General features: G+C 43.7%; 1 protein-coding gene across 1 annotated transcript; it reads left to right on the top strand.

The window, feature by feature from the left end:
• Positions 1-3,215: 3,215 nt before the first annotated feature.
• Positions 3,216-27,796, top strand: YBX1 (Y-box binding protein 1; the record flags this gene model as incomplete). The annotated part of the gene is made up of 7 exons (XM_080692830.1): positions 3,216-3,381; positions 3,914-3,977; positions 19,108-19,141; positions 21,646-21,735; positions 22,060-22,362; positions 23,025-23,107; positions 27,562-27,796. 7 exons carry the CDS (start codon positions 3,216-3,218, stop codon positions 27,794-27,796), a joined length of 975 nt encoding a protein of 324 aa, XP_080548956.1.

A 27,796-nucleotide genomic window follows, 5' to 3' on the forward strand; every position in this document is an offset into this window, starting at 1 on the left:
AGACTACAGCTGGTGGACCAGATCTCACTCCCTGATTTGTTTTTGTGGTACTAGAGATTGAACCCAGGGACATTTTACCTCTGAGCTATACTTCCAGGCCTATTTTGAATTTTTGTTTTGAAACAAGGTCTCACTCGGTTGATGAAAGTCTCATTACTTGCTTATCCTTAAACCTGTCAAATGCTGGAATATTCAAATTCTTCCCAAATATTAGAATTAGAGACTTGTGTCACCACACTCAGGTCCCTGATTTACTATGACTCATAAGCTTAAGTTTTTGTTGTTGTTTGTTCTTGGTTTTTATTATATATATATATATATATTTTTTTTTTTTTTTTTTTTTTTTTTTTTGCAGTTCTGGGGATGGAATCCAGGGGCATTTTACATCTGGGATACACCACCAGCCCTATTTTGAAACAGGGTCTCACTGAGTTGCAAAGGGCCTCACTAAGTAGCTGAGGCTGTCGGAGAACAGTGATCTTCCTGACTCAGCCTGCCAAATGCTGGGATTAGAAGTGTTTGTTACCACGCCCGGCGCCAGCCCTATTTATTTATTTATTTATTTTTGGTGGTACTGGGGTTCCTGGGAGCCCTTCTACCTTGGGGCTACACTCCCAGACCTATTTTTACATTTTCATTTGGAAACAGGGTCTCCTAAGCCAGCGCGCGGCTGGCTTGGAACCTGTGCGATCCTCCTGTCTCTGCCTCCCAAGCCCAGGGATTACAAGGGTGTGCCACCACGCCCGGCTTTTATTATTTTTTTGAATCAGGGTCTCACTAAATTGCGGTAGGGCCCCACTAAGCAGCTGAGGCTAATCACGAATCTGCAATCCTCCAGTCTCAGCCTCTCAAGTACTGGGATTATAAGCATGCCTCACCACACCCAGCTGTTTTGTGTTTGGAAACCCGGGTCCTGCTAGGTTTGCTGAGAGTCTTGCTACATGCTGAGGCTGTCCTTGAATCTGAGATCCTCCAGTCTCAAGTACTGTGATTACAGGTGTGTTCCATGACACTTGGCTTAAAATCCTGTAATCCCAGTACTTGGGAGGGTGAGACAGGAAGAATGTAGGCTTAAAGGACAGCCTCAGCAAGTAGCAAGACTAGTGTGATCTCACTAAGTAGATGAGGCTGGCTTTGATCCTCCTGTCTCAGTCTCCCAAGTGCGGGGATTACAAGCGTGAACCACCACGCCCGGCCTTTCTTTCTTCCTTCCTTCCTTCCTTCCTTCCTTTCTTTCTTTCTTTCTTTCTTTCTTTCTTTCTTTCTTTCTTTCTGGGGTTGGTGGGAAGCTCAGGAGGTAGAATGCCCCTGGGTTCAATTTCTGGTACATCCCCAAAAAAGATTTTATGAAACTCATATTTCAGCATCCATGTTTTTTCAGGACATAGGTAAGCTTATGGATGTTTTCAGGCTCTAAAAGCTGCGTTATTAGGATAAAATAGCCCACAAAACTTAAATATTTGATATTTGGGACTGAGTGGTAAAGTGTTTGCCTAGCATGTGCAAGGCCCGCGGATTGATCTCCATTTCCACCAAAAAGAAAAGAAAAAAACAATAACAAAATAATTACTCTTTGGCTCTTAACAACAACAACAAAAATTGCCTATTCCTACTTCTGTATTTAAGCAATAGGTGGTAATGGCCTAGAGTAGCCCCATCCTAGAATGAAGAGACTGAACTGATAGTTCTACTTTTCTGGCTATTCAGGGAGGCCTTTATCAGGTATAATGTCCAGGCCGAAATGGAACTGATGGGGTAAGGGCTACTGCATTGGCTGCTGAACTGGCTTTCCTACTTCCATTCCTTGCCTTTCTATAATCCATTCTCCACCCAGTAGCCATTTTTTAAAAAGATGCCACTCCCTACTTATCTCCAAATAAATTTCAAATTAAATATACTTAGTTCACCCTCCCTCTGCCTATAACCCAACGTTTTAAACGCCTTATCGAACTACTTTATTTGCCTTTCCCTTTAGGCCCCCCGTACCTTATTGGCTCCAGGCGTTTGCATAAACCTCCTTTGCCCGAAGTCAGAACTCCACCTTCTTCCTGCTTCCAGCCTCAAAATGCTTTGTGCTTTGGCAGCTCTAAAGTGTATGGACTGTTGGGTGTTGACATTTCTACCTCCATCAGAAGGCAGAAAATGACTCGCAAACGATCCCATCATCAATCGACAGTAAACGCATAATAATGAATGAAGGTGGGTGGACGATTGCAGCGACAGCGGGTGGCTGCCGCAATTTTACCATTTGTAAACTACGGGCAGTAATTCTGATCTCAGTTGACTTGTTGAAGAGATAAAGGGGGGGGGGAGTCTAGCTTGTCGAATAAACGTGAGTTGAAATTAAATCTGACTTGTGGCCAATACAAAAAGATGTGAACACATAAGGAAGGCACATTCCTTCTATGTCTGGCAAAATGGATCAGAAGGCAGGTCCCTTCGGAGTACACCCCCGCCCCAGAAATGCCAAGCCGGGGCGGCCTCAGGGCCTGAGTGGTCGGTCCCTCCAAAGTTACGGTACCGCCCAAAGCACAAGCTGTTCGAGCACATCCGTTTAAGCCAGTTCCAGAAACCCTTGGTTGTGCGGCGACTACACACGGCCATTAAGCAAAGATCGCTTTCTCCCCGCGTAATCGCGGCCAGGAGCAAGGGAAGAAACAGAGGCCTAAGAGATCGGGCCTTTTTCCCAGCCCTGGGTCAGGCCAGGTAATTTCGACCCAGGTGTTTCTTAACGCCTTTTCTTCGGCCCGGACACAACCCCGAACGCGGAGCCCGGCCGGGATACAGCCTCGTGAAAGTCACGTTCCCTCTGCCCGTCCTCTCGGGTACTCTATGGTTCGCGTGGTGACTACTCTAATTCTAGTTCCGGTCTCTATGGCGGCGGAGGCTGGAACGGTTGTAGGTCGGCCGAATTAGCCGCCTAAGGGCCAATGAGCGTGGAGAAGTGATAAAAGGCTAGCCAATAGAAGGCAGGAGTTGAGGTCAGGTGGTGAGATTGACAGCGCTGCTGGCCAGTGAACGACGCCTAGGGCGGGCCGATCGCAGGGCTTATCCCGCCCGTCCCGCCATTCTCGCTAGTTCGATCGGTAGCGGGAGCGGAGAGCGGACCCCAGAGAGCCCTGAGCAGCCCCACCGCCGCCGCCGGCCTAGTTACCATCACACCCCGGGAGGAGCCGCAGCTGCCGCAGCCGGCCCCAGTCACCATCACCGCAACCATGAGCAGCGAGGCCGAGACCCAGCAGCCGCCCGCCGCCCCCCCCGCCGCCCCCGCCCTCAGCGCCGCCGACACCAAGCCCGGCACCACGGGCAGCGGCGCAGGGAGCGGCGGCCCGGGCGGCCTCACATCGGCGGCGCCTGCCGGCGGGGACAAGAAGGTCATCGGTGAGGGCCGGGCGGCACGGGGCTGGGGCGCGGGCGAGCCGGGCCGCGGAACCGTTAGCCGACCTGGGGCCGGGCGGAGCGCGCGGCCGGCGGGACGGACTCCGCGGCGCGGCCGCCCCTCCCCCGGCCCCCTCGCCCTCGCGGGCCGCGCGCCCCCCGGACCCCCGGCCGCGCCCCCCCTGCGGCCGCGCGCCCCGGCCGCGTGTGCGCCGGGCCCTCCGCGCGCCCGCCGCCGCCGCCGCCGCCGCGTGCGCCGGCCCGCACGCCGTTGTTCGGCCCCCGCCCCGCTCCTTCCGCGTGTGCCCGGAGGGCGCGGCGCCGCCTACGCGGGCCGGGTGGGCCGGGCGGCTGGGCGGCCTCACGTGCTCCGCGGCGGCCCGCGCACACACCCATCGGGCCCGGCCTGCCCCGCGGCGCGGGTTGCACACGTGCGCGGGCTCGCGGCCGGCCGGGGAGACCTGGCTGTCAGGCGCCGCAGCCCGACCCTGTTGAAGGGCAGCCGGTAATCGGGTTGTTTTGCTTTGTCTTCCAGCAACGAAGGTTTTGGGAACAGTAAAATGGTTCAATGTAAGAAACGGATATGGTTTCATCAACAGGTGAGATGGCGCGTGTCTGAGGCCCCGTTCCTCCGGTGCCTGTTTGCTCCCCGGTCGGTCGGGTCTGCGGGGCTCGTGTGGTTTTTTGGGTTCGGCGTGTGCAAGAAACCCGGCCGCCTCCTCGGGGGCGGTTGCCACCCTGGGTGTGTTGGTGTGGTTTTTGTTTTCCTTCGTGACTTTTAAAGGAATTAGTGGATATAGAGATGGTCTTTGTTTTGCAGCTAAATATCCATCTAAGCAAACCTCCAAAGCTTCGTTACTGCACAAAGCAGTTTTAAGGCAGAGCAGGGTGGGTGAGCCGTACCTTAGCAGTTAGGGGAATTAGGCCGGCACGTTTTCACCCCTGTCCTTTCACCTATTAAAATTAGGATTTGAGAATGTGATCCGCTCATGAACATATAGGCTATTTGCATCTTGTTAACCTTTTGGAGTAACACGACTTGATATGTCACGGACATGAGGTTTTCGCTGCTATAAGGTTATGTCTTTGTTTAATGTTTCAAAAATTTTTTTAACACTTGGGGTAAATTTTCTATTAGTACTACTTTGACCAGAGAACACTCGTTATTTGCACATAGAGTAAATATATCTAAAAGAAAATGGTCTTTGATTTTTATTTCTGCTTCCTTATCACGTAATTGTGGTGATTGGATCTTTTTGGCCTTGGCTCTATTAGAGTGGCCTTAAATCTCTGGTGATTAGCATTGTTCGTATTTGAAGGCAAAGGTACAAAGTACATCGTTAGTTTGGGCTTAGAATTGTTCCTAGCGACAGTGGTGGTAACTACAGTTCATACATTGCACTCTACATGGGCTCTCTTGTGAGCCGGGCATCATTTTCAAGATGGCTGCCAAGGCTAGTAGTGCAGTTGCATGGGTGTAGAGCACCGCGAATGCCAGTAGCAGTCTTGGCATTACAGCTGTGATATTTGGCGCCATTTCAGCATTTTCTTTCTCATAGCCTTAACTTTAAAAGGTGTAAAACGACCAGATGTTTAAGAGAACATTTAGAAGTAACACAGTGTTTGTAAAATGGACATCAAATAGGCAACCAGGCTTTTAGAGACAGGCATAATTGATGAAAACATGCACTAATCAGCCCCACAGTATTGTGGAAGCAACTCAGAGCCAGGGATTATACACATTTGCTCTCATCTACATATGCAGTAATGGGAAAACATTTTGTTTCTTCTAAAACCTGTAGGATTTTTTTTTTTTTAACTTAGACCATTTGCCTCTGTGACATAAGCTATATCTTCAATTTTTTAGCAATCCCAGGTGATGGTGAAAGTGATCTGTGATCCATACCTTCAAAATAACTTTTTAACCCTTGACCCAATGTAGTCAGATATCTAAGTGTATGGGGGGGCTGTAATTTGTAGCTATTTCAGTGAATAAATTGTTAGGTATTTCGTGTTGTCGTTTTGTGCATATTTTAAGAAATGCATTTTGTCAAATGGACATAGATTATTTTTTGTGGTGCTGGGGATGGAACCCAGGGGCATTCTACCTTCAAGCTACACCCCTAGCCCTGTTTTTTCTTTGTTTTATTTTATTTTATTTTTTTACTTTTTTTGTGGTACTGAGGGTGGAACCCAGGGCCATTCTACCTTCAAGCTACACCCCCTAGCCTATCTATTTATTTATTTAGTAGTACTGAGGGTGGAACCCAGGGGCTTTTCTACCTCTGGGCTATACTCCGGAACTATTTTATACTTTTATTTGTAAACAGGGTCTCACTAAGTTGCTGAGAGCCTCACTAAGTAGCTGAGCCTGGCTTTCAACCTGTGTGATCCTCCTGTCTCAGCCTCCCAAGCACTGGGATTACAAGCATGCACCAGGCTTTTTCTTTTATTTTTGAAAAAGGATCTCACTAAGTTTTAGAGGGCCTCCCTAAGTAGCTGAGGCTGTCCACAAGCCTGCAATCCTCTTGTGTCAGCCTTCCAGGTGCTAGGATTACAAGCCTGTGCTGCCCAGCTAGATTATGTTATTTTGAAGTGAGCAGATTTTATCCAAGATAATATCTGTTGTTCTGAATCAGTTTAATTGCTCCCTTTTCAGGGCAAGTTAAGTGTAAACTGACTTGGTGATTCTTTGTTTGGACTATCCTAACTTCAACTATTTTGTTAAATTACCTGGTTAAAGTTTGCTGTATGTGTCTTCTGAATTGGTTGGTTGTTTTAAATATTCTGAGATTTTGAGACACCATGAGATTGATTTTAGTTAGAGAAGTATGCCTAAATTAAGGAAAATAGTGGTTCTATGTTACTCATGTGGTAGAACTGATAATTGACTGGGCTGAAAACACTCTTTTTTTTTTTTTTTTTTTTTGTGGCACTGGGGGTGGAACCCAGGGACTTTCTGCCACCAGGGTATACTCCCAGACCTATACTTTATAATTTATTTGGAAACAGGACCTAAGTTGCCGATAGCCTCACTAAGTAGCTGAAGATGGCTTCAAACCTGCCTGATCCTCCTGTCTAGGCCTCCCAAGTACTGGGAAACAGAATCTCACTAAGCTATAGAAGGCCTTTGCTGGGGCTGGCTATAAACCTGTTATCCTCCTGTCTCAGCCTCCTAAGTACTGAGATTGCAGGTGTGCCCCACTGTGTATGCCCAGCCTCTCACCATAGGACTTAATGTAGATTTTTTTTTCTTTCTTTTTTTTTTTTTGCGGGTCTGGGGATGAAACCCAGGGGCATTTGACCTCCGAGCTACACTCCTTGCCCTATTTTTCTTTTATTTTGAAGCCGGGTCTCACTGAGTTGCAGAGGGCCTTACTAAGTAGCTGAGGCTGTCCGCGAACAGCAATCCTCCAGTCTCAGCCTCCCGAATGCTGGGATTACAAATGCATGCCACCACGCCCAGCTTTAGATTTTTTGCCTTTAAAGGAATTTATTTCAGCCAGGTGTGGTGGCGCAGGCTTTTGTAATCCCAGCATTCGGGAGCCTGAGAAGATCACCTTTTTCTCGGGAAGCCTCAGCTACTACTTGGTGAGACCCTGTTTCCAAATAAAGAGTAAAAAATAAGGCAGGGGGTGTAGCTTGGAGGTAGAATGCCCCTGGGCTCTATCCCCAGAGCCGCCAAAAAAAAGAATTTCATTGTAAATGTTCCAGCCTAAATTATTACTTGTGATGAAGTTAGACCTTGTCGGAGTTACTTCTTTAAAGGACTTCCCCTGATAGTCTTATCAAGTACAAGATCTCTAGAGGGTTTTTGTTTTGTTTTTCTTTTGCGGTACTGGAGCTGGAACCCAGGTGCATTCTACCTCTGAGCTACACTCCCAGTCCTATTTTTTATTTTGAAATGGTCTTTGCTGAGTTGCAAGGGGCCCTCACTTGAGTAGCTGAGGCTGTTTACAAACCAGGATCCTCCTTTCTTAGCCTCCCAAGCACTGGGATTATAAGCGTGTGCCACCATGCCCAGCTCCTAGAGTTTTAAAATAGTAAAATTGGACCAGGTATGGTGGTGCATGCTGTAATCCCAGTACTTTGGAGGCCAAGATAGGATTGCACAGCTTAGTATGACAGTAAGTAACCTAGTGAGACTTTCAAAACAAAAAAGTAAAACAAGGCTTGGGTTGTGATTTAAAGGTATAATGCCCAAGTTTAATCCCCAGTACCCTCTCCCACTGCACTGAACATGGTGGCACATTCCTCCTGGGCAACCTACCTAACAAGGCCTTGTTTCAAAATGAAAATTAGATAGTAAGCCAGGCTTGGTGGCACACACTCTTGTGATGCCAGCCAGCCTTGGGAGGCTGAGATGGCTTGGAGGTTCATACTGTCATCCTCAGCAAACTTATAATGCAGCGTAGACCCCCTTTCAAAATAAGGCTGGGGTGCAGCTCGGTAGAGTGCTACTGGGTTCAATCTCCAGTACTAAAGCAAGAGTATTTATTTATTTGTGGGTCTAGGGATGGAACCTGTGGGCATTCAACCTCCAAGCTATACCACTTGCCCAATTTTTTATTCTGTATTTTGAAACAGGGTCTGAGTTTTAGAAGGCCTAAGTAGCTGAGGCTGTCTGCGAACTGATCCTCGGGTCTCAGCCTTCCGAATGCTGGAGTTACAAGTGTGTGCCACCACGCCGGCAAGAATTTTTAATTTGTTTAGACAATGTAATTTTATTAGTTGAGGTATGATCTATATTCACCAAATCAAGAAAGGTCACCATGAATTAGTATCAACTTTTTTTTGTGTGTGTGGCCGGATATTGAGCCTAGGGGCATTCTACCTCTGAGCTACACCCCAAACCCTATTTTTTATTTTGAAACAGTCTTAATTAAGTTGAGGGCCTCTTTAAGTGGTTGAGGCTGGCCTTGAACCTGTGATCCTCCTGTATCATCAGCCTCCCAAATACTGGGATTATAGGCATACACCACCACGCCCAGCTTTTCTTAGATTTATTCTTCTGAGATTTTGAGATGTGCAGGGAAACGGCTGTATTACTTGCCACATTTAGATAGGACATAAAGCCATTTTCTTATGTCATTTACTGTCTTTTCTGCTTGTCTCTGCCCATGCATTTACTTTACTACTCGTGTCTAAAGGCCTGTCTCTTTACAATAAAATGTGGTCAGGGTTGTCAGTTTGGTTCATTGTGTATAAGTAGGAGATGGCTTTTTGGTGGTTCACTGTGTATAAATAGTAGATAGCTTCTTTCACACAAGGATAATACATATAGCTAACAAGTGTTTACATCAGGGTCTATTGTAAGTGCTTAAAGTTAACTAATTCATATAATCTTGAAAACCATTGAGGTTTAGAGACTGTTATTCTGAGGCACAAAGAGGTCGAGTATCTTGCCCCTACTAAACAGGTAGTAAGTAGCAGAAACAGGATTTGAACTCATTTTCCTACTCTTGAAAATTCACAACTACTATTTATACTGTCTCAGAAAATACATTCTAGTCATCTTCCTTTGTTGGCCACATAGTTCAGGTAATGTTTTAGAATGGCTAGCCACTGAGAGGCTTTTTATATGATCCTTGCATCTCATTTCCCTTAGAACTCTGGTATACTTCCCAGATTTTGAGAAGCTTTCTGTTTTTCACTATTTCATGAAGCTTTGAGTTGCTGAAGGTTTTAGTTTGTATTCAGGTCAGCATCATAAATAAAGGATTTTCTTAGTACTGATATGGAATTAAAGGAGAGAGTATTGGACCTTATTTTATTCTTGTCTCCCCCCCCCCCCCCCCCCGTGGTCCTGGGGATAGAACCCCAGGGGCATTCTACCTCTGAGCTACACCCCAGCCCTATTTTTTATTCTTTATTTTGAAACATGGCCTCACTAAGTAGTGGCTGTGAGACTGTCCTTGAACCAGATCTTCCTATCTCAGCCTCCCAATGCTGGGATTCCAAGCATGCGACACCATGCCTGGCACGAAAATGGGTATTATTTCTAAAATAGTAAGGCAATAGTATGTCTCTATGTGGCCACTGCTCACCTCTAAAGCCTGAAATGTGTAGTTTAAAGTGTATTTGGAAGCCGGGCGTGGTGACGCATGCTTGTAATCCCAACATTTGGGAGGCTGAGACTGGAGGATCGTGGTTCGCAGAGAGCCCTTTGCAACTCAATGAGACCCGGTTTCAAAATAAAGACAAAATAGGGCAGGGGGTGTAGCTTGGAGATTGAGTGTCCCTGGGTTCCATTCCCAAACCCGTAAAAAAAGTGTATTTGGAGAGCTGATTGCTAAAAGTCTCAGGCTTTTAAAGTTATACTCACCTTAACTCTGTTTCAGTCTCTTTAAGCATTGTAAGTTGTGGGTCTCTACATGTTGTAACCAAGCCGGGTGTGGTGGTGCACGCTTGTAATCCCCGCGCTTGGGAGGCAGAGACAGGAGGATCGCGCAGGTTCGAAGCCAGCCGCGCGCGCTGCTTAGGAGACCCTCTTTCCAAATAAAAATGTAAAAATAGGTCTGGGAGTGTAGCCCGGAGGTAGCAGTGCTTCCAGGAACCCCAGTACCACCAAAATAAATAAATAAATGTTGTAACCAAAAACTGACTCTAGGGAAGGCCTGTTGGTGTACTATTAAGGAAGGGGCCCATATAGGATGTCAGTTTCTTTTGAACTGGTGCTCTTAGGACAAAGATGACTTGTATGCAGATTTTAGGAATGATTTATATGTTGGTTAGCCAGTTCTTGAGCTGGGCAGAAGTTATTCATGTATACCATCAGAACGTTGATTTGTGACTGGAACAGAGTTATTCTGTTGCTGGGTAGTAGTTTCTCTCTTCTCTCCAGCAAAGAAAAAAAATTATAATCCAAAAATCTAGCTGGGCGTGGTGGCGCATGCTTGTAATCCCAGCATTTGGGAGGCTGAGACTGGAGGATCACACGGACAACCTCCGCTATTTAGTGAGTCCCTTTGCAACTTAATGAGACCCTCTTTCAGAATAAAAAAAATATAGGGCAGGAGGTGTTGGTTGGAGGTAGAATGCCCCTGGGTTCCATCCCCAGACCCGCAAAAGTAAATAAAAAGCCAGGCATGGTGGTGCATGCTTGTAATCCCATTTCTTGGGAGGCTGAGACAAGAGGATCTCAGGTTCACGACCTGCCTCAGCTCCTTAGACCCTGTTTCAAAAATAAAGGGAATTATAGGGCTGGGATGTAACTTTGAGGTAGAATGCCCCTGGGTTCAATCCCCAGTACTGCAAAAAATAAAAGATTATATTTATATATATGAGATAGGTCTGGGAGTATAGTATAGCCTGGAGGTAGAAAACCTCTGGGTTCCACCCCCAGTACCACACAAAAAGTAAATAGGGCTGGGGATGTAGCTTGGAGATAGAATCCCAAGTTCAATCCTCAATACCACATTTAAAAAAAAATTTTTTAATGTAGATTAGCAACTAGTGAAGTTATAATTTCTAGTTTCCTACCTACCCTCCAGTCGCAGCCCCTAGAAGTATCTACAGTTCAGCCTGAGGCAGAATAGTAGATTCCTAGGAAATAGTATTTGGTTGTGTCTGTTGCATGAGGGATGTTTTACTTGGAAACAGGGTCTCACTAAGTTGCAGAGGCTGGCTACAAACCTGTGGTTCTGCTCAGCCTCCCAAATACTGGGATTACAGGCATTCGCTACCACCAAGCTTGGTCAAGAAATTTCTCTGGACAGGGCTTTACCTGTTTGAATTGACTTTTTTGGTACTGGGGATGGTACCCAGGGGTATTCTACTTCTACGTTACCCTAGCCCTATTTCCTATTTCACTTATTCATTTTCAGGTCTGGGAATTGAACCCAGGGGCATTCGACCTCCGAGCTACATACCCTGCCCTGTTTTTTATTTTAATTTGAAACAGGGTCTCATTAAGTTGAAGAGGGCCTCACTAAGTAGTCGAAGCTATCCATGAACTGCAATCCTCTGGTCTTAGTCAGCCTCCCGAATGCTGGGATTACAATGTGTGCCACCACAACCGGCTTTTTTTTTTTTTTTTGAAACAGGGTCTTGCTGAGTTGCAAAGGGCCTTATTAAGTACCTGAGGCTGTTCAGGAACTGTGATCCTCCTGTCTCAGCCTCCCAAATGCTGGGATTACAAGTGTGCGCCACCTACCCAGCTTCTCTTTTTATTATATGATAGTCAGGATTGAATCCAGGGGCATTCTACCTCCAAGCTACATCCTTATATCCTTATCAGTCTTGATACATTGCTTAGTATAAAGGACTGGCTAGGATTTAGTGAGTAGTATGTGGTACATATTTAAAAGATTGAATTTAATGCCTACCAGGTTCCACAGTGTGGACATAGTGATAGAATGAAACACAGTATGTCCTTAGTGATTGTTTGTAGTCCAGCGGGAAGGAGAAGCTCATAAACTACTCTTCCTTGTCTGTAGCCTCCACTAGGGAAAGAATGGGAAAAGCGGAACTGCACTTTTGGTTCTCAGGATAGACCAAGGGGTGCCTCCTTTCATTAATAGAAGGGTAGCTGGTATTTTATTTCATTCATTCATTTATTTATTTGCAGTACTGGGGATGGAACCCAGGGACATTCTACCTCTTAGCTACAACCCCAGCCCTATTTTTTATTTATTTTTTGAAACAGGGTTTTACTATGTTGCAAAAGGCCTCACTAAGTAGCTGAAGCTCTCTAAAAATTCTCCTGTCTCTGTCTCCCAAATGCTGGTATTACAAGCGTGAGCCCCCATGCTTCCCTGTTAGATAGTGCTTCTTAACAAGCCAGTTTGGTACTTATTTTTTTGGTCCTGGAGATTGAACCCAGGGGTATTATGAGCTATACCCCCAGCCCTAATTTATCTTTGAAAGAGAATCTCACTAATTTTATAGAGACTGGCTGTGAACCTACAATCCTCCTGTCTCAGCTTCCCAGTACTGAGATTGCAAGCATGCACCACCACTCCTGGCTGGCAATCTTATATTAGTTGTTGCTTTTCCTTCTTTTGGTGGAACCCAGAGGCTTTCTACCTCCGGGCTGTACTCCCAGACCTTTTTTTTTTTTTTTTTTTTTTTAATATTTTATTAGGAAACAGGGTTTCACTAAGTAGCTGAGGCTGGCTTCAAACCTGTCCGATCCTCCTGTCTCAGCCTCCCAAGTGCGGGGATTATAAGCGTGCGCCACCACGCCCAGCCTTGCTTTTCCTTCTTCAGTAAGATACCTAGTGACTGTAACTGCACACACACAATTACTGTAGATCTGAGGTTAGTGAACTATCACCCACACAGCCTCTTTTTTTATTGTGAACTAAGACTGTATGCTTGAAGGTTTTAGGATGAGAGAATGCACAACAGATAGGATATGTTGTCACAAAGCCCTAAATGTTAGTGTTTGATCTCTTATAGAAGTGTTTTGGAAAACTCTGGTTTGTTTACAGGTAATTTTGTATACTGCTGGGGAGTATGATAAGGATTTATCTAAGATATTTTAACCATCTTTGTCTATAGCTAGTATGTGAAAATTTAGAACTCTTTTTGATGGCAGTGCAGTGAAGAACAGAGATGGGGAAGTCAGAAGTAATCCACCAAGCAAATGTTACACTGTATTTCAGTTCCCTGATTTGTAAAATGGGGAACTAATAATGGTACATACCTCAGGATTGTAAAGATTGAATGTTTGCAGCATTTAATATAATGCTTGTAAATTAAACCTTCATTGGTATAAGATGCTTCTAGTGTAATTTTTCTCATTTTTCAGGTAAAGAAGAAAGGATCCAGTGGAGGATGAGGCAATTTACCAGTGTTATACAGCTAGAATTAGGACTAAATCTGGTTTACTGGTAGTGGTGCCTTGAAGTTTTGGGTAGTAATTCAACAAGTTGTGACTAGGTATCTTGCTGAAGCCTTGTTTTCTGAACTGCCAGTTTCTTCCTGAAATCCAGATACACGTTGGTCATTTATTAGTTGTTTTAGTGTCAACAGAATCGTAGCTTATGTTTGGATTGACATTAGCAAGCCTGCATTGGTTTTCACATTTCTGTGTACACACAAAATAACACTAAGTTGTTTTTGAGGGAGTTGTGACCTTAACCTTAAGTAGATTGCCAACATTATATTTTGTGTGTGTGTATATGGTGCTGGGGCTTGAATGCAGGAACATTCTACTTCTGAGTAATAGCCCCCAACCCTATTTTATATTCATTTTGCTTATTTATTTTGCCTAGGGGCATTCTACCTCTGAGTGTCTTACCCCCCCCCCACACACACACACCTCTGTTTTATTTTCATTTTGAAACGTAGTTAGGTTGAGAGCCTCACCACTTGCTGAGGCTGGCCTTGAACCTGCCATCCTCCTGTCTTGCCTCCCAAATACTGAGATTACAAACATGTGCCACCACAGCCAGCTCCTTTTTTTTTTTTTCCTCTCCCATTCTACCTCCGAGCTATACCCTTTGCCCCATTTTTTTTTTAAACAGGGCCTCGCTGAGTTGCAGAGGGCCTCGCCAAGTAGCTGAGGCTGTCTATGAACTGCAATCCTCCAGAATGCTGGGGTTACAAGCGTGCACCACCATGCCTGGCTTTATATTTTTAAAATGTCCTGAGTAGTTAAGTAGCTTCATAAATTTTACCATTATCAATAGTAGTAATCTCTATGGAAGTAACAGCTTTAAGTACCCTGGGGGGGGGGAGTATTGCCCTTGTTGAAAATTACTATTACAAAGCTGGGTGGTACACACTTGTAATCTTAGTACTTGGGAGGCTGAGACCGGAGGATTGCAGATTTGCAGCCAGCTGCAATATAGTGAGACCCTGTTTCAAAATAAAGAATAAAAATAGGGTGTAGTTTGAAGGTAGGATTACCTGGGTTCTATCACTAGTACCGCCTAGGGATAAAAGTTACTGGTACTAAAAGACCTTGCTGCCTTTCCTCCTCTAACATTACTTTATAGGACTCTCCTTCCTCCATTACTAGAAGGCTAGAGTTGGGAATTAATCGTGAGCCGGGTGTGGTGGCACACGCTTGTAATCCCCGCACTTGGAAGGCTGAGACAGGAGGATTGCGCAGGTTCAAAGCCAGCTTCAGCTACTTAGTGAGGCTCTCAGCAGCTTAGTGAGACCCTGTTTCCAAATAAAGTATAAAATAGGCCTGGGAGTATGGTCTAGAGGAAGAAAACCCCTGGGTCCACCCCCAGTACCACCAATAAAAGAAATTAATCGTACTTTCCATCACATATAATTAGTGATGGCCTTGATCTAGTTTCTTTGGTGTCTGTGGACAGATGAACATAATGACCAGCTATCAATTTCTTTGGCATTCCTAGTGACATCCTGGAAAGGTTAGTTTTCAGCCTTCACTTGAAAAGCTTTAGAATCTTTTTGGTTATTAAGATTTGAAGCTTACTCTGTTCCCATGTTAGGTTATCTGAGCTATAAGTTTCCGATCTGATTAGGTGCACACCTGTAATCCCAGTACTTGGGAGGCTGAGACAGGATTACAAGGTCAAGGCCAGCCTGGCAATTTAGTAAGACCCTGTTTCAAAATGAAAGAGGCTAGCCAGGCGTGGTGATGCACCCTTGTAATCTCAGCATTTGGGAGCCTGAGACTAGAGGATTGCAAATTCATAGCCATCTTCAGCTACTTAGGTCCTCCTCAAGGATGAGACCCTTTCAAAATAAAGAATAAACCTGACATGGTGGCACATGCTTGTAAGTAGCTGAGGCTGGCTTTGAACCTGTGGGAGCCTCCTGTCTCAGCCTCCCAAAGGTTGGGATTACAAGCATGAGTCACCACACCCGGCTTTGCATTTACTATTACAGAAAAGACCACTTATCTATTGGATAGCCCTGGTCTAGAGGCCTGTGAAATAGCCATCTGAGGAATTTGTTCTGTTTGGGTTACAGACTGACAAGAGGGCTTAAATGGGGCAAAGATTCACAAGACTTTTACTAATAGTGGGGAAATAGGGACAGGTTAAACATCCCCACCTTCCAAAATAAACTGCCATGGTGGCACACGCTTGTAATCCCAGCATTTGGGAGGCTGAGACTGGAGGATCGCGGTTCGCAGACAGCCTCAGCCACTACTTAGTGTTAGTGAGACCCGGTTTCAAAATAAAGAATAAGAGCCAGGCGTGGTGGTGCAAGCTTGTAATCTCTGTGCTTGAAAGGCTGAGACAGGATTGCACAGGTTTGAAGCCAGCCTCATCTACTTAGTGAGGCTCTCAGCAACTAGTGAGACCCTGTTTCCAAATAAAATATAAAATAGGTTTGGGAGTATAGATTGGAGGTAGAAAGCCCCTGGGTTCCGCCCCAGTACCACCAAAAAAAAAAATAATAATAATAAAAATAATGAATAAAAATAGGGCAGGAGGGTGTAGCTCGAAGGTCAAATGCCCCTGGGTTCCATCCCCAGACCTGCCAAAAATTTTTTTTTGTAAAGGATTCAAAAGAATACAGAAAAGAGGCTGCAATGTGAAGAGTCTCAACTTTTTTTTTGTTATTTTCTATCTTCCAATATGATTACTAGTCTATCTTCAGATGGATAAGAACCTGTGAAGCCAGCATGGTGGCACATGCTTGTAATCCCAGCATTTGGGAGGCTGAGACAGGAGGACTGTGGTTTGTGGACAGCTTCAGCTTCTTAGGCCCTTTGCAACGCAGTGAGACCCTGTTTCAAAAAAGAAGGGTTAGAGGTATAGTCAGAGGTAGAATGCCTCTGGGTTCCATCCCTAATACTGCAAAATAAAATAGGGCTGGGGGTATAGCTTGGAGGTAGGATGCCCCTGGGTCCTGTGTCCAGTATCGCAAGAAAAAAGAAAGGGGCTACGGATACAACTCTTGAGTTCAATCCCCAATATCCCCACCTCACATGTATACACAAAGTTCGTTTTGTGTGGATTCTTAGGTAAATAAGTCTATAGATGAGCAAAAAGCCAACAGCTGGATGCAGTGGAATACGACTGTATTCTGGAGACGAGGCAGGAGAATTGCAAGTTTAGGCCAACCTTAGAATTTGCCTGAAAATTATTATTTTTTATTTTTATCTTTATTTTGCTGGCCTGGAGAGGAAACCCAGGGGCATTAGATCTCATTCTGAAGAAGATTTTGTGGGTGGAGTCAGGTTACCTTAAGACATGGAAATCTGTATTCTCCGGTGGTTCTTAATCCCTAGTCTCCCAGTTAAGAGACTCAGATCATTTTCTACTTTCCCCTCAGTTCTCATATCCAGTTTTCACTATTTTGCCTCAAGAAAAGATGTCATATATTTCCCTTGTAAGTGACTAGTCCAGCACTTTTTTGTCAGTCCCCATCTGGGCTTTTATAACTGACTGGCTGGGCTCTGCTTATATTCACATTTTCCTTGATATCACTAGGCTCCTACCTGAAAGTTGATTTGGCCTGTGTTCCTTTCCCTTCTTGCTATAGCCAGTCTAAAATTCAGCTCTTAAGGAATTTGCTGGGTTTACCCATACGTATCTTTACCTTTGACCATCTACCTGGAATGTCTTTTTTTTTTTTTTGGTGGTCCTGGGGTTCCTGGAAACCCTTCTACCTCCAGGCTATACTCCCAGACACCTATTTTTTATATTTTATTTGGAAACAGGGGTCTCTTAAGCCAGCAAGGCTGGCTTCGAACCTGCACGATCCTCTTGTCTCTGCCTCCCAAACTCGGGATTATAAGCATGTGCCACCACACCCGCTGATTCTTCGTTGTTGTTGTTTTTTTTTTAAGTCCTAAATCAAATAGTTCAACTGTGTTTGTTTGACATTTAACTAAACAGTTGGTATAAAGTGGTGTTTGATTGTAATTCCAGGAGACTGAGGTGAAAGGATTGCAAGTTGGAGGCCAGCCTGGGCAATTTAGAGAGAAGCTGTCTCAAAATTAAAAGGGTTGAGGGTATAGCTAAATAGTAGATGGAGCACCCCTAGGTTCAATCCCCAGGATTGGCAGAGAGTATCTTTATTGTGCAGTGAAAGGGCATGTGTGTGCTATTAAAGATTCATCTCAGCTGGGCATGGTGGTGCACTCGTGTAATCCCAGCATTCTTGAGGTTGAGGCTGGAGGATTGCAGTTCGCGGACAGCCTCAGCTACTTAGTGAGGCTCTCTGCAACTCAGTGAGACCTGGTTTCAAAATAAAAGAATAAAAAATAGGGCAGGTGCTGTAGCTCGGAGGTCGAATGCCTCTGGCTTCCATCCCCAACCTGCCAAAAAAAATTCATAAGGGCTGGGATGAGGTAGAATGCCCCTGCGTTCAGTCCCCTAGTAACCTCCCTCCCTGTTTGTTGTTGATGTTGGGTTTGTTGTGGTGGTTGTTTTTGCTATACTGCCTCTGAGCTACACCCCCAGCCCTAATTTTTTATTCTTTATTTTGAAACAGGGTCTCACTGAGTTGCAAGAGGCCTCCCTAAGTAACTGAAGCTGTCCTCAAACTGTGATCCTCCTGTCTCCTCCTCCCGAATACCGGGATTACAAGCCTGTGCCACCACGCCCTGCTTCCCTCCCTGGTTTCGAATTACATTTATTACAGTTGGGAGCCATCATTGACCTGTCATTGCCTAATAAAGTTCAGTTCACATTAGGGTTTACTCTGTTGTACATTCTGGGGGACTTTATAACCTCAAGGGATTTTAGAATTAGGTGGTGGACAAGGAATGGTTAAGGATGGAATGATAAGGTCACTCCTGCATCTGTTAGTCCTGTTCTAGCGGAAAGGGTGGGTGGGGTGTGCTGGAACATCATTAATGTTTAATAGGATAAGGAGTGGCAGAGTACATGTTGCTTGTCACTTCTGTCTTTAATTATGGCTCAGATGGTCACACTTGAGTTTTAGACTTGTTTCCTTAAAACTGTTGCAATTGCTGGTCTTTAATAAAGGTACTGATGACTTTTTAGCTTTTCTGGTAGCAGCCAGGCTTGGTAATATACACCTGACAGAATTGCATTTTCAAAGCTAGCCTCTGCAACTTCACAAAACCCTGTTTCAAAATATAAGTAAAAAGGACTTGGGTTGTAGCCATGGGTAGATTTTACCGGGGGGGTTCAATCCCCCAATACCACAAGAATTTTTTTCTTGGTAGTTAGTTGGCAACTGGAAGAGCTGGGTATGGTGGTAGACACCAGTGATCCAAGGATTTGGGAGGCTGAAAAAGGAGGGTAGCAGGTTTGAGGGCAATCTCAGCAATTTAGCAAGATTGAACAACCTAATCTAACCTTGATTTTAAAAAAAAAATACGGGGTAGCTGGACATGGTGGCACAGGTTTTAATCCCAGGATTTGGGAGGCTGGGACTGGAGGATCGCAGTTCACGCACAGCCTCAGCTACTTAGGCCCTATTTCAAAATAAAGAATAAAAAATAGGATAGGGGGTGTAGCATTTTGAAGCAGGGTCTCCATAGGTTGATGAGTCTCACTATTTGGAGAGGCTATTGGTGATCCTGCAATCCTCCTATCTCAACTTCCAAGTACTGGGATTACTGGTGTACCTCTTTGGTGGTTTGTTTGTGGTGCTGGGGGTGGAACCTAGGCACTTTATTTCCGGGATATATTCCCAGACCTATTTTATACTTTATTTGGAAACAGGGTCCCACTAAGTTGCTGAGGCTGGCTTCGAACCTGTGCAATCTTCTTGTCTCATGTGTGCCACCATGCCTGGCTCTGGCATGTTCTAAATAACTGACAGTATGAAATGTATTCTCTCTTGTAACTTGTTGAACTTGGTTCTGTCTTGCAGGAATGACACCAAGGAAGATGTATTTGTACACCAGGTGAGTGCTTATATAGATATTTGCACTTGTGGCTGAAGGCTTATGCGAAGAAAAAGGGTGGATATCCTCTCAACTAATGTTCCTTGCAAAAGGTTAAGTCCAACCACAAGCGTATTTAGTTCTTCCTACCTGAAGAGTGATAGCATGCTTGAATGTATACATATGTATTTCAGTCAGATTGGGATTTTGTTAATAGCTATAGCTTTTTAATAGGTTGAATCTATTCAGCTTTTATTGTAAAATATACTTTATTTTTATTCCTAATTTTGGGTGAGCAAATCTAAATTTAAACTAATGATGTTACTTTAAATATACAGAGACATTGGCAAGAAGTATTCAGATCACTTCTGTTGTATGGCAAACCATAACAGGACAGAGCTGCAAAAGAGCATACATCCTTCTATTTTGAAAAGGTTTTTTTAAGGTTTTGTTTTGAAACAGATTCTCTAAATTGTGAGTCTCAATGTTGTTGAGTCTGTCCTCAAACCTGCAATCCCTTATCTTAGCCCCCCAAATACAGGGGTCCAGGTGTGCACTACCATGCCCATCAATTTTTCACTCTTTTCTAGTAGATTTTAGATAATGAAAGGCAATGCGGCAAGTTGATAGTTGATCATTAATATACATTGACTACCAGTGCTTAGGGAGGAGAAAATTTAACATCTAATAAGTGCTATATGCTGAATTTTCTCAACTATCATTTAAGGAAAATATTTTGGAAAATGCTTGGACATTGAGGAATTGAGATTATTGCTAAAGTAAGCCGCTGCCAAGTGAATGCTAATATCTCAAACTTAAGTATGTTATAGGCTCCATTGGACTTGCTCATCTCAGGTATGAAATGGGTAGGAAATGCACTTTGATTTATGTGTACTAATGCATTATGCAGGTTTTTCATTAGGATTATGGAAATATCAAATTGTACTGGAAATTATTTTAAGAACCTTTTAACCACTTGTTAATACTAATCCAAAAATCAAAAACCTAAAATCAATTTCCATGATCACACCTTTATTCAGGTAGATAAAAGATTGGATGGCAGCATGCTTCTTAGTAAAGGCTGTCATAGGTTGGTGCTTTGTAGCTCTCTGCAGTGTCTTATACAGCATTCATTGACAATCAAGGGGAAAGCCAGATCAATTTATTACATCTAAAACCCTATCATAATCCAAGGGTCAAATGTAAGTATGGAAACATTTAAATTTAAATGTACATTCAGGACTGCTTTGACAAAATGGTATTTTGAAGCAAATGTTTGTTTATAAAGCCCTTGTTTGGATAAAAACAGCTTGTCTGGTCCTTCTGCATTTTCACAAGAATATTCAGACTTGTTCAGGAACAATATAACAAGACTTGCTGTCTGGCAACTCTGAAGGGTTGGGGAGAGGGTTAAAGATCAGGACTAAAGAGCTTTGGGATTTTAATTATCCATACTTCTGCTATCCCCTATGACTGCAGGTAATTGAGAGTTGGCTATTTATGAAAGGAATGAAAACTATGACAGTTTAGATGACAGATGAGATCAATTATTTGACTTCAACTCACCTGGTTGTATTGACCCACAAGGTGTCACCAATATGCTTTCCTTTTTACTTTGGAAGTGGTTTCAACATGTAGTTGTTTCTTGGGACTTTGTCTGGCTGCTCAGGTCTTAGTGGTGTACAAGGAGACTGCAGTTCTGGGCAACAGAGCTTAACTGGCCTCAGATTTGTTGGTTGTCCTGCCTCCTCTGGAATGGAAATGCATGAGTGATCCTGTAATGGATACTGCTGTGCTGTGGAATGAACATGGGATTTGGAGTCCCAAGACCTGGCTTTAGATGAGTTCCCACTCTGCCACTTAGTAGCTGTGTGACCTTGGGCAAGTCACATCCCTTTTTAAGCCGTTACAACGTAAGATTTATTGTATTCTGGGGAGGTAATAACCAACAGTCCCTTGCAGTCAGATAATTTAAAGAGTGGCATAGTTAATCAATGTGAAATGCATTTCCATGGATGGACATATCACAGGTTGGAAGGGATTTTGGTTGACATTTGTAATTGAGATTGATATGGTAACAGGGACAAAGTTGGTTTGGTCAACTTTGAAGCATGTAAAACTAAACTTGCCTGTCATCTAAACTGGCCATGTGTGGGGCTAGCTTCTACTATTAAGTGCAGTCGTTGGGGGATAGATGGAAAGCCTCATTTTGTTTCAAGATATAATAATGCTTTTGCAAAAAGCATTTAAAAATATATACATAATGTTGTGACTGTCTTGTGTCAAATTACTTTAGTTTTGTAAATAGTGGTAAAATGCTGGGGCCTTGTAAGACTGGAGCATTTTAGTTGAGGTTGGGGGTAGCATTGGTCCCTGCTTTCCTGAACTTATTGATAGTTTGGTGTTATGTAAAGCAAATTATAAGTGTATATCCAAGCTAAAATAATATTGACTCTGGTACATTTTAAATGAAAAAGCACATTATTCTCCCCTGTTAATCTATTTTTGGAATGTGATATTACTAGACTGCCATAAAGAAGAATAACCCCAGGAAGTACCTTCGCAGTGTAGGAGATGGAGAGACTGTGGAGTTTGATGTTGTTGAAGGAGAAAAGGTGAGGATGCTTTTTGTGTAAAGGTTTGACTTCAGTATGGAAATATTTTGGAGATCTCATCCATTAGGATGGTGGCTCTAATGTGGATGGTTGTGTTCAGGTGACCACATGAACACAGGTGCATCAAGCCTAATTGTGCTGGCTGCAGTTAGAGGGCAGTCTCTTCAGAACAGTGAGGAGCTGATGTTTAGTCATTCTTGTGCACCCCACCCATGCAGAATCCCCCACCCCTTTGTTTTGTTTTGTTTTCCTGGGTTTGTGTGGAATTTGTTTAAATGTTCTGATTTTTTTTTTGTCACTATCAATATATAATGGCTTTTGTAGGGTGCGGAGGCAGCAAATGTTACAGGCCCTGGTGGAGTTCCAGTTCAAGGCAGTAAATATGCAGCAGACCGTAACCATTATAGACGCTATCCACGTCGTAGGGGTCCTCCACGCAATTACCAGCAGAATTACCAGAATAGTGAGAGTGGGGAAAAGAACGAGGGATCGGAGAGCGCTCCCGAAGGCCAGGCCCAACAACGCCGGCCCTACCGCAGGCGAAGGTTCCCCCCTTACTACATGCGGAGACCCTATGGGCGTCGACCACAGTATTCCAACCCTCCTGTGCAAGGAGAAGTGATGGAGGTGAGTTTCAATAGAGTGTAAGCAGCATGTTGATCATTCTGTTTGCTTTTTTAGTTGGGGATTAAAACCGGATACCTTCTATCTGTTAAGATACACCCTTAGCCCTTTTTATTTATTTTTCTTTTTGGTGATACTGGGGTTCCTGGAATCCCTTCTACCTTAAGGCTACACTCCCAGACCTATTTTATATTTTTATTTGGAAACAGCCATCCTCCTGTCTCCGCCTCCCAAGCACGGGGATTACAAGCGTGCGCCACCACACCTGGCGTTGTTTATTTATTTTTTAAACAGCCTCTCAGTTGCTGAGGCTGGCTGTAAACCTATGATTCTTCTATCTCTGCCTTCCAAGTACATCCCCATGCCTGGTGCCTGGCTTTGTGATAGCTTTTGATGGAATTATTAGTAATTTTCTGGAGCTCTCTATACAGGAGCTGTTAATCGGATGGCGTGCACCTTTGATTCCTAAGGACCACTGACATTTATCTTATTTTTGCTGTGCTAGAGAGTCAATCCAGGGTCCGATGCATGCTAGTCAAGTGTTGTACCCCTAAGCTAAGTCCATAGATGATTTTTAGCTTTTCATTCAGTTTGGATTTGTCTGGTTTTATTTTTATTCTTAAGATTACTGGTTGCGTAGGTTTGATCTCTGTTGTCTTTTCCAGGGTGCTGACAACCAAGGTGCAGGAGAACAAGGTAGACCAGTGAGACAGAATATGTATCGGGGTTACAGACCACGATATCGCAGGTATAGCCCATATTTGTTTGCACTGAACCCTCCGCGGTGTTGGTTGCAGCAGGCTTCTGCAGACCTTTTTTTGAGTCGTTTACTTGTTAACACTTACATTTTCTTTCATCAGATGCCTAAGAGGTGAACCTGAAGTCAGTTATCTTTGAGAATATATTCTTTGCATCTTTGCTGGCACTGGTTTTAAAAACAGCTTGTATAGATGAGGTCTACTTTATTTATATATGTATTTTAATGAGGTTGTCGAATTTCAAATATTCTGTTCTTGAACAGGTAAGAGTAGTTTAAACCACGTATTTTAAAACCTTCATGAGAGGGAGGAAAGGTAAGCCTAATCTTTTAAAACCTTAGAAGTACTGAGTGAAGCCCTCTGCAAACTTAGTGAGACCCTGTTTCAAATAAAAAATAGGGCTGGGGTATAGCTCAGAGGTGGAATGCCCCGGGTTCAATCCTCGGTACCACAATAGAATAAGACCTTAGAGGAGTATCTGACCTGTACCATGGCATACATGAAAAACCAGTAGTGAGTTTTGCTCTGGTTAAGAGCTAATTTCCCATTGATCACTTTTCAGCTGAAAATTTAAACTACTTCGTTAAACTAATTTTGGGAAAAAGAAACCCAACCTCTGAATAGTATTGACCAGTCTCTTCTTTTTGGGTATTACACAATAAGTAACCTAGGCAACGCTCCACGAGTCAAGTATACGTTGGTGTGTGCTTTGGTACATCTTTAGGCAATGTCCCCACTTTCACAGTGGTAGGATAGACTAGTGTGACAGGTCTTTGTGTGTGAGTGTGTGTTACTGGGGATCGAACCCAAGAGGCATTCTACGTCTGAGCTATACCTGTAGCCCTATTTTATTTTTATTTTGAAACAGGGTCTTTCTTGCTAGGTTGAGTCTAACCAGTCTGAGGCTATCCTTGAATCTGAGATCCTCTTGTCTTAGCCCCCCAAGTACTGGGATTACAAGCATGTGCCACCAAGCCTGGCTGTTACAGTTCTATAAGGTTACACTTTAGGAGCTAGGGAACCTAGTTAAGATTACTCAGCACGCACACCAAATATGAGTTTTGTTGCACATTGAGGATTTTGCATTGATGGCCAGTTATTGTGCATTTTTAAATATTAGTACTGATGTATTTCCTGAGTTTTAAATTAAGCTAGCTGATTCACTAAAATGACATTTCTGATTGATTTCTAAGCCAGAAAATTTCTTTGGCCATGTGCTGATTGTTGAAGTTGAGTTCTCTGTCCAGCAGGGAAGATTTTTGATGCTGACAGATTCTTGGTTCTTCGAGTCTTATGTGAGCTAAACATTAGTTTATGGGTGCCAGCAGTAGAATCATCAGTTCACATTTTTTTTGTTACTTAGTTTCTGCCATACTTCACTGTTAACATTGAAGTAGTATAGATATACTGGTGGTTTTGGTGTGTGTGTGTGTGTGTGTGTGTGTGTGTGTGTGTGTGTGTGTGTGTGTGTGTGTGTAGGTCTGGGGATGGAACCCAGAGGCATTTGACCTGAGCTACACCCTGCCCGACTTTTTATTCTTTATTTTGAAACCGGGTCTCACTGAGTTGCGAAGGGCCTCACTAAGTAGCTGAGGCTGTCCGCGAACCGCAATCCTCTGGTCTCCGCCTCCCAAATGCTGGGTTTACAAGTGTGCACCACCACACCCGGCTAGTACAGATGTTTTTGATGTTAAGGACTTCAGTTTTATTCTGAACAACTTTACCTATGTCAGTACAAAGGCTTTTTATTTATTTAGGAACAGGGTCTTGCTAAGTTGCAGAGGGCCTCACTAAGGAGCTGAGGCTGTCCACGAACTGCGATCCTCCGGTCTCAGCCTTCCAAATGCTGAGATTACAAGCATGTGCCATCATGCCCGGTTTATAGCTAGAGTTTTGTTGTAAAGGATTTGACAGGTGGGATAGTGGATGGAAATAAGACATTCTTAGGAAAAAGAACAGTCTCAGGCTAAAAGTACAATAGAAGAGGATAGTTGATGTCAGGAAAGTGAGTTGTGTTTAAATGAGAGGTTAGAGGACTTTGGGAAAGTTTGGAGCAAAGGTGTGAAATTATCTTCAGAAAAGAACAAACAAAATGTATAAATGAGTAGTGGTAGTAAGTTTAAAATGGGTCTGTCCAACATGGTTGTATTCTTTTCAGCCATTTGGGCAGCCAGCTGGGATTGCTCATCATTTTGTGTTTAGTTAAAGGTTGACTGACCTTGAGTTAGTTGGAAAAGAGGTTTTAGGAGAAAGAAAAGGTTGAGGTGGGTTTGAGGGAAATGTGTGAAAGTAAATGTGAATTAGAGCCATGATTTTGGTGGTCCCAGAGTTGTCCTACCTCTGAGCTGTAACCTCAAAATTTAAAGAAAATTTTGAAACAATGTCTCACCAAGTTAACATACACTGGCCTCAACTGCAGTCCTGCTGTCTCAGCCTCCCAAGTACTGGAATTGCAGTTGTGTTATACCATGCCTCAGGGGCTTTTATTTTATTTTATTTTATTTTATTTTATTTTGTGATGCTGAGGATGGGACCCTGGGGAGGCTTTCTACTTCGGGGCTATGCTTTCAGACCTATTTTATACTTTATTTGGAATCAAGGTTTCATCTAAGTTGCTGAGAGTCTTACTAAGTAGCTAAGGCTGGCTTTGAACCTGTGCGATCCTTCTCTCAGCCTCCCAAGTACTGGGATTACAATTGTGCGCCACCACACGCAGTGGTTTAAACGTACTTGCTGAGTTGGGCATGGTAGTACATGCCTGTAACCTTAGTAATTGGGAGTCTGAGAAAGGATCACAGGTATGATACCAGGCTCAGCAACTTAGACCCTGTTTCAAAATAATGCTGGGGTTGAAGCTAAAAGGCAGAATGCCCTGGGATTCATTTTCTAGTGCCACACACACAACTTTGTGTCCAGATTTACTTAATGTGGGCATTCCGCAAAATATGCCTTTGTTTTGTATGCTTTTACATATTCAAGGAATGTTATGGCATTGCATTCATGCCTTTTTATGTCCAGCCACATTTCATTGTGTGAATGTACCACTTTTTCATGCCTCGGTTAGTATTCTCGCTTTCTGGCTGTTGTGAATATTAATAATTCACATTTGCATTAGTTTTTGCAGGTAGTCTCTAGAATACAGGCCTTAGTATTCCCCAGAATGACAGGTGGTGGATGTGTGCTTAATGTATGAAAAGGGGGTCCTTCCTTTTGTCTTGGTTTCTTACATTTTAGCAAGTGTTAGTCGCATCTGCTTTTTTTCAGGCTTGTACGTGTCTGTGTGCGTGTGCGCACAAAAGGATGAATCCAAGGACATTCTACCTCTGAACTACACCCCCGGCCATTTATTTTTAAATGGAATCTCACTAAGTTGCTGAGGCTAACCTCAAACTATCGATCCTCCTGTCTTAGCCTCCCACCGCCCCAAGTATAAGCTTGTACAGATATGTGACACTAAGCCCAGCAACCTGCATCATTTAAGCAGTGACATTGAAGCATTGGTGACCACCATCATTAGCTAGTTTGTACTTAGTTTTATAGTAAATTACTACTGTGGGCAAGTTTGCTGGCTAGTAAAACTTTGTTTCGGAGAGTTTTTTGAGTAGTACCAGGAGTTGAACCTATTGACATTCTACCTTCAAGCTATATTCCCCAGCCCAATTTTATTTATTTTTAAATAGGTTCTTACTATATTGAGAATCTCACTACTTAACTGAGGCTATCTTGGCATCTGGGGTCCTCCCCTCTCAGCCTCCCAAATACTGGGATTGCAGATAATGTACCACTATGCCCAGCTATTAGTAAGCTTTTTTTTTTTTTTTTTTTTTTTTTTTTTTTTTTTTTTTTTTTTTTTTTTTTGGTGGTACTGGGGTTCCTGGAAGCCCTTCTACCTCCAGGCTACACTCCCAGATCTATTTTTACATTTTTATTTGGAAACAGGGTCTCCTAAGCCAGCGCACGCGGCTGGCTTCAAACCTGCGCAATCCTCCTGTCTCTGCCTCCCAAGCGCAGGGATTACAAGCCTTTGCCACCATGCCTGGCTTAGTAAGCTTTTTAACTGATACATTTATTTACAAGGTATAGTCACTTGACATGCGCAGAATGATCAAATCAGTGTAATTAGCATTTGTCTTGTCAAACATTTATGTGTTAGGAACCTTTGGACTTCCTGGTTATTTTGAAATTCTATGTTGTAAAACCAGTTTTAAACTCATCTTCCAGTTCACACTTGATCTTATATAAAACCATTCAGTTAGTGAAAGATGAATCAATTTTGCTTTTGGCTTTGCTAAACTGGGGACCCACATTGATCAAGAGAAATGATCACACTGGAATTACCACACCAGTTAATTGTGATTCAGTTGCATGAACCAAGTATTAATATTTGTAGAAGGGTTAAGGAAGAGGTCTTATCGTTCCTAAGTTTGCACAGTGTCCCTTCCAGGGGCCCTCCTCGCCAAAGACAGCCTAGAGAGGACGGCAACGAAGAGGATAAAGAAAATCAAGGAGATGATACCCAAGGTCAGCAGCCACCTCAACGTCGGTACCGCCGCAACTTCAATTACCGGCGCAGACGCCCAGAAAACCCTAAACCACAAGATGGCAAAGAGACAAAAGCAGCCGATCCACCAGCTGAGAATTCGTCCGCTCCCGAGGCTGAGCAGGGCGGGGCTGAGTAA

The sequence above is a fragment of the Muscardinus avellanarius genome (genome assembly GCF_963383645.1).
Source record: "Muscardinus avellanarius genome assembly, chromosome: 3".
Classification (NCBI taxonomy): Eukaryota; Metazoa; Chordata; class Mammalia; order Rodentia; family Gliridae; genus Muscardinus; species Muscardinus avellanarius.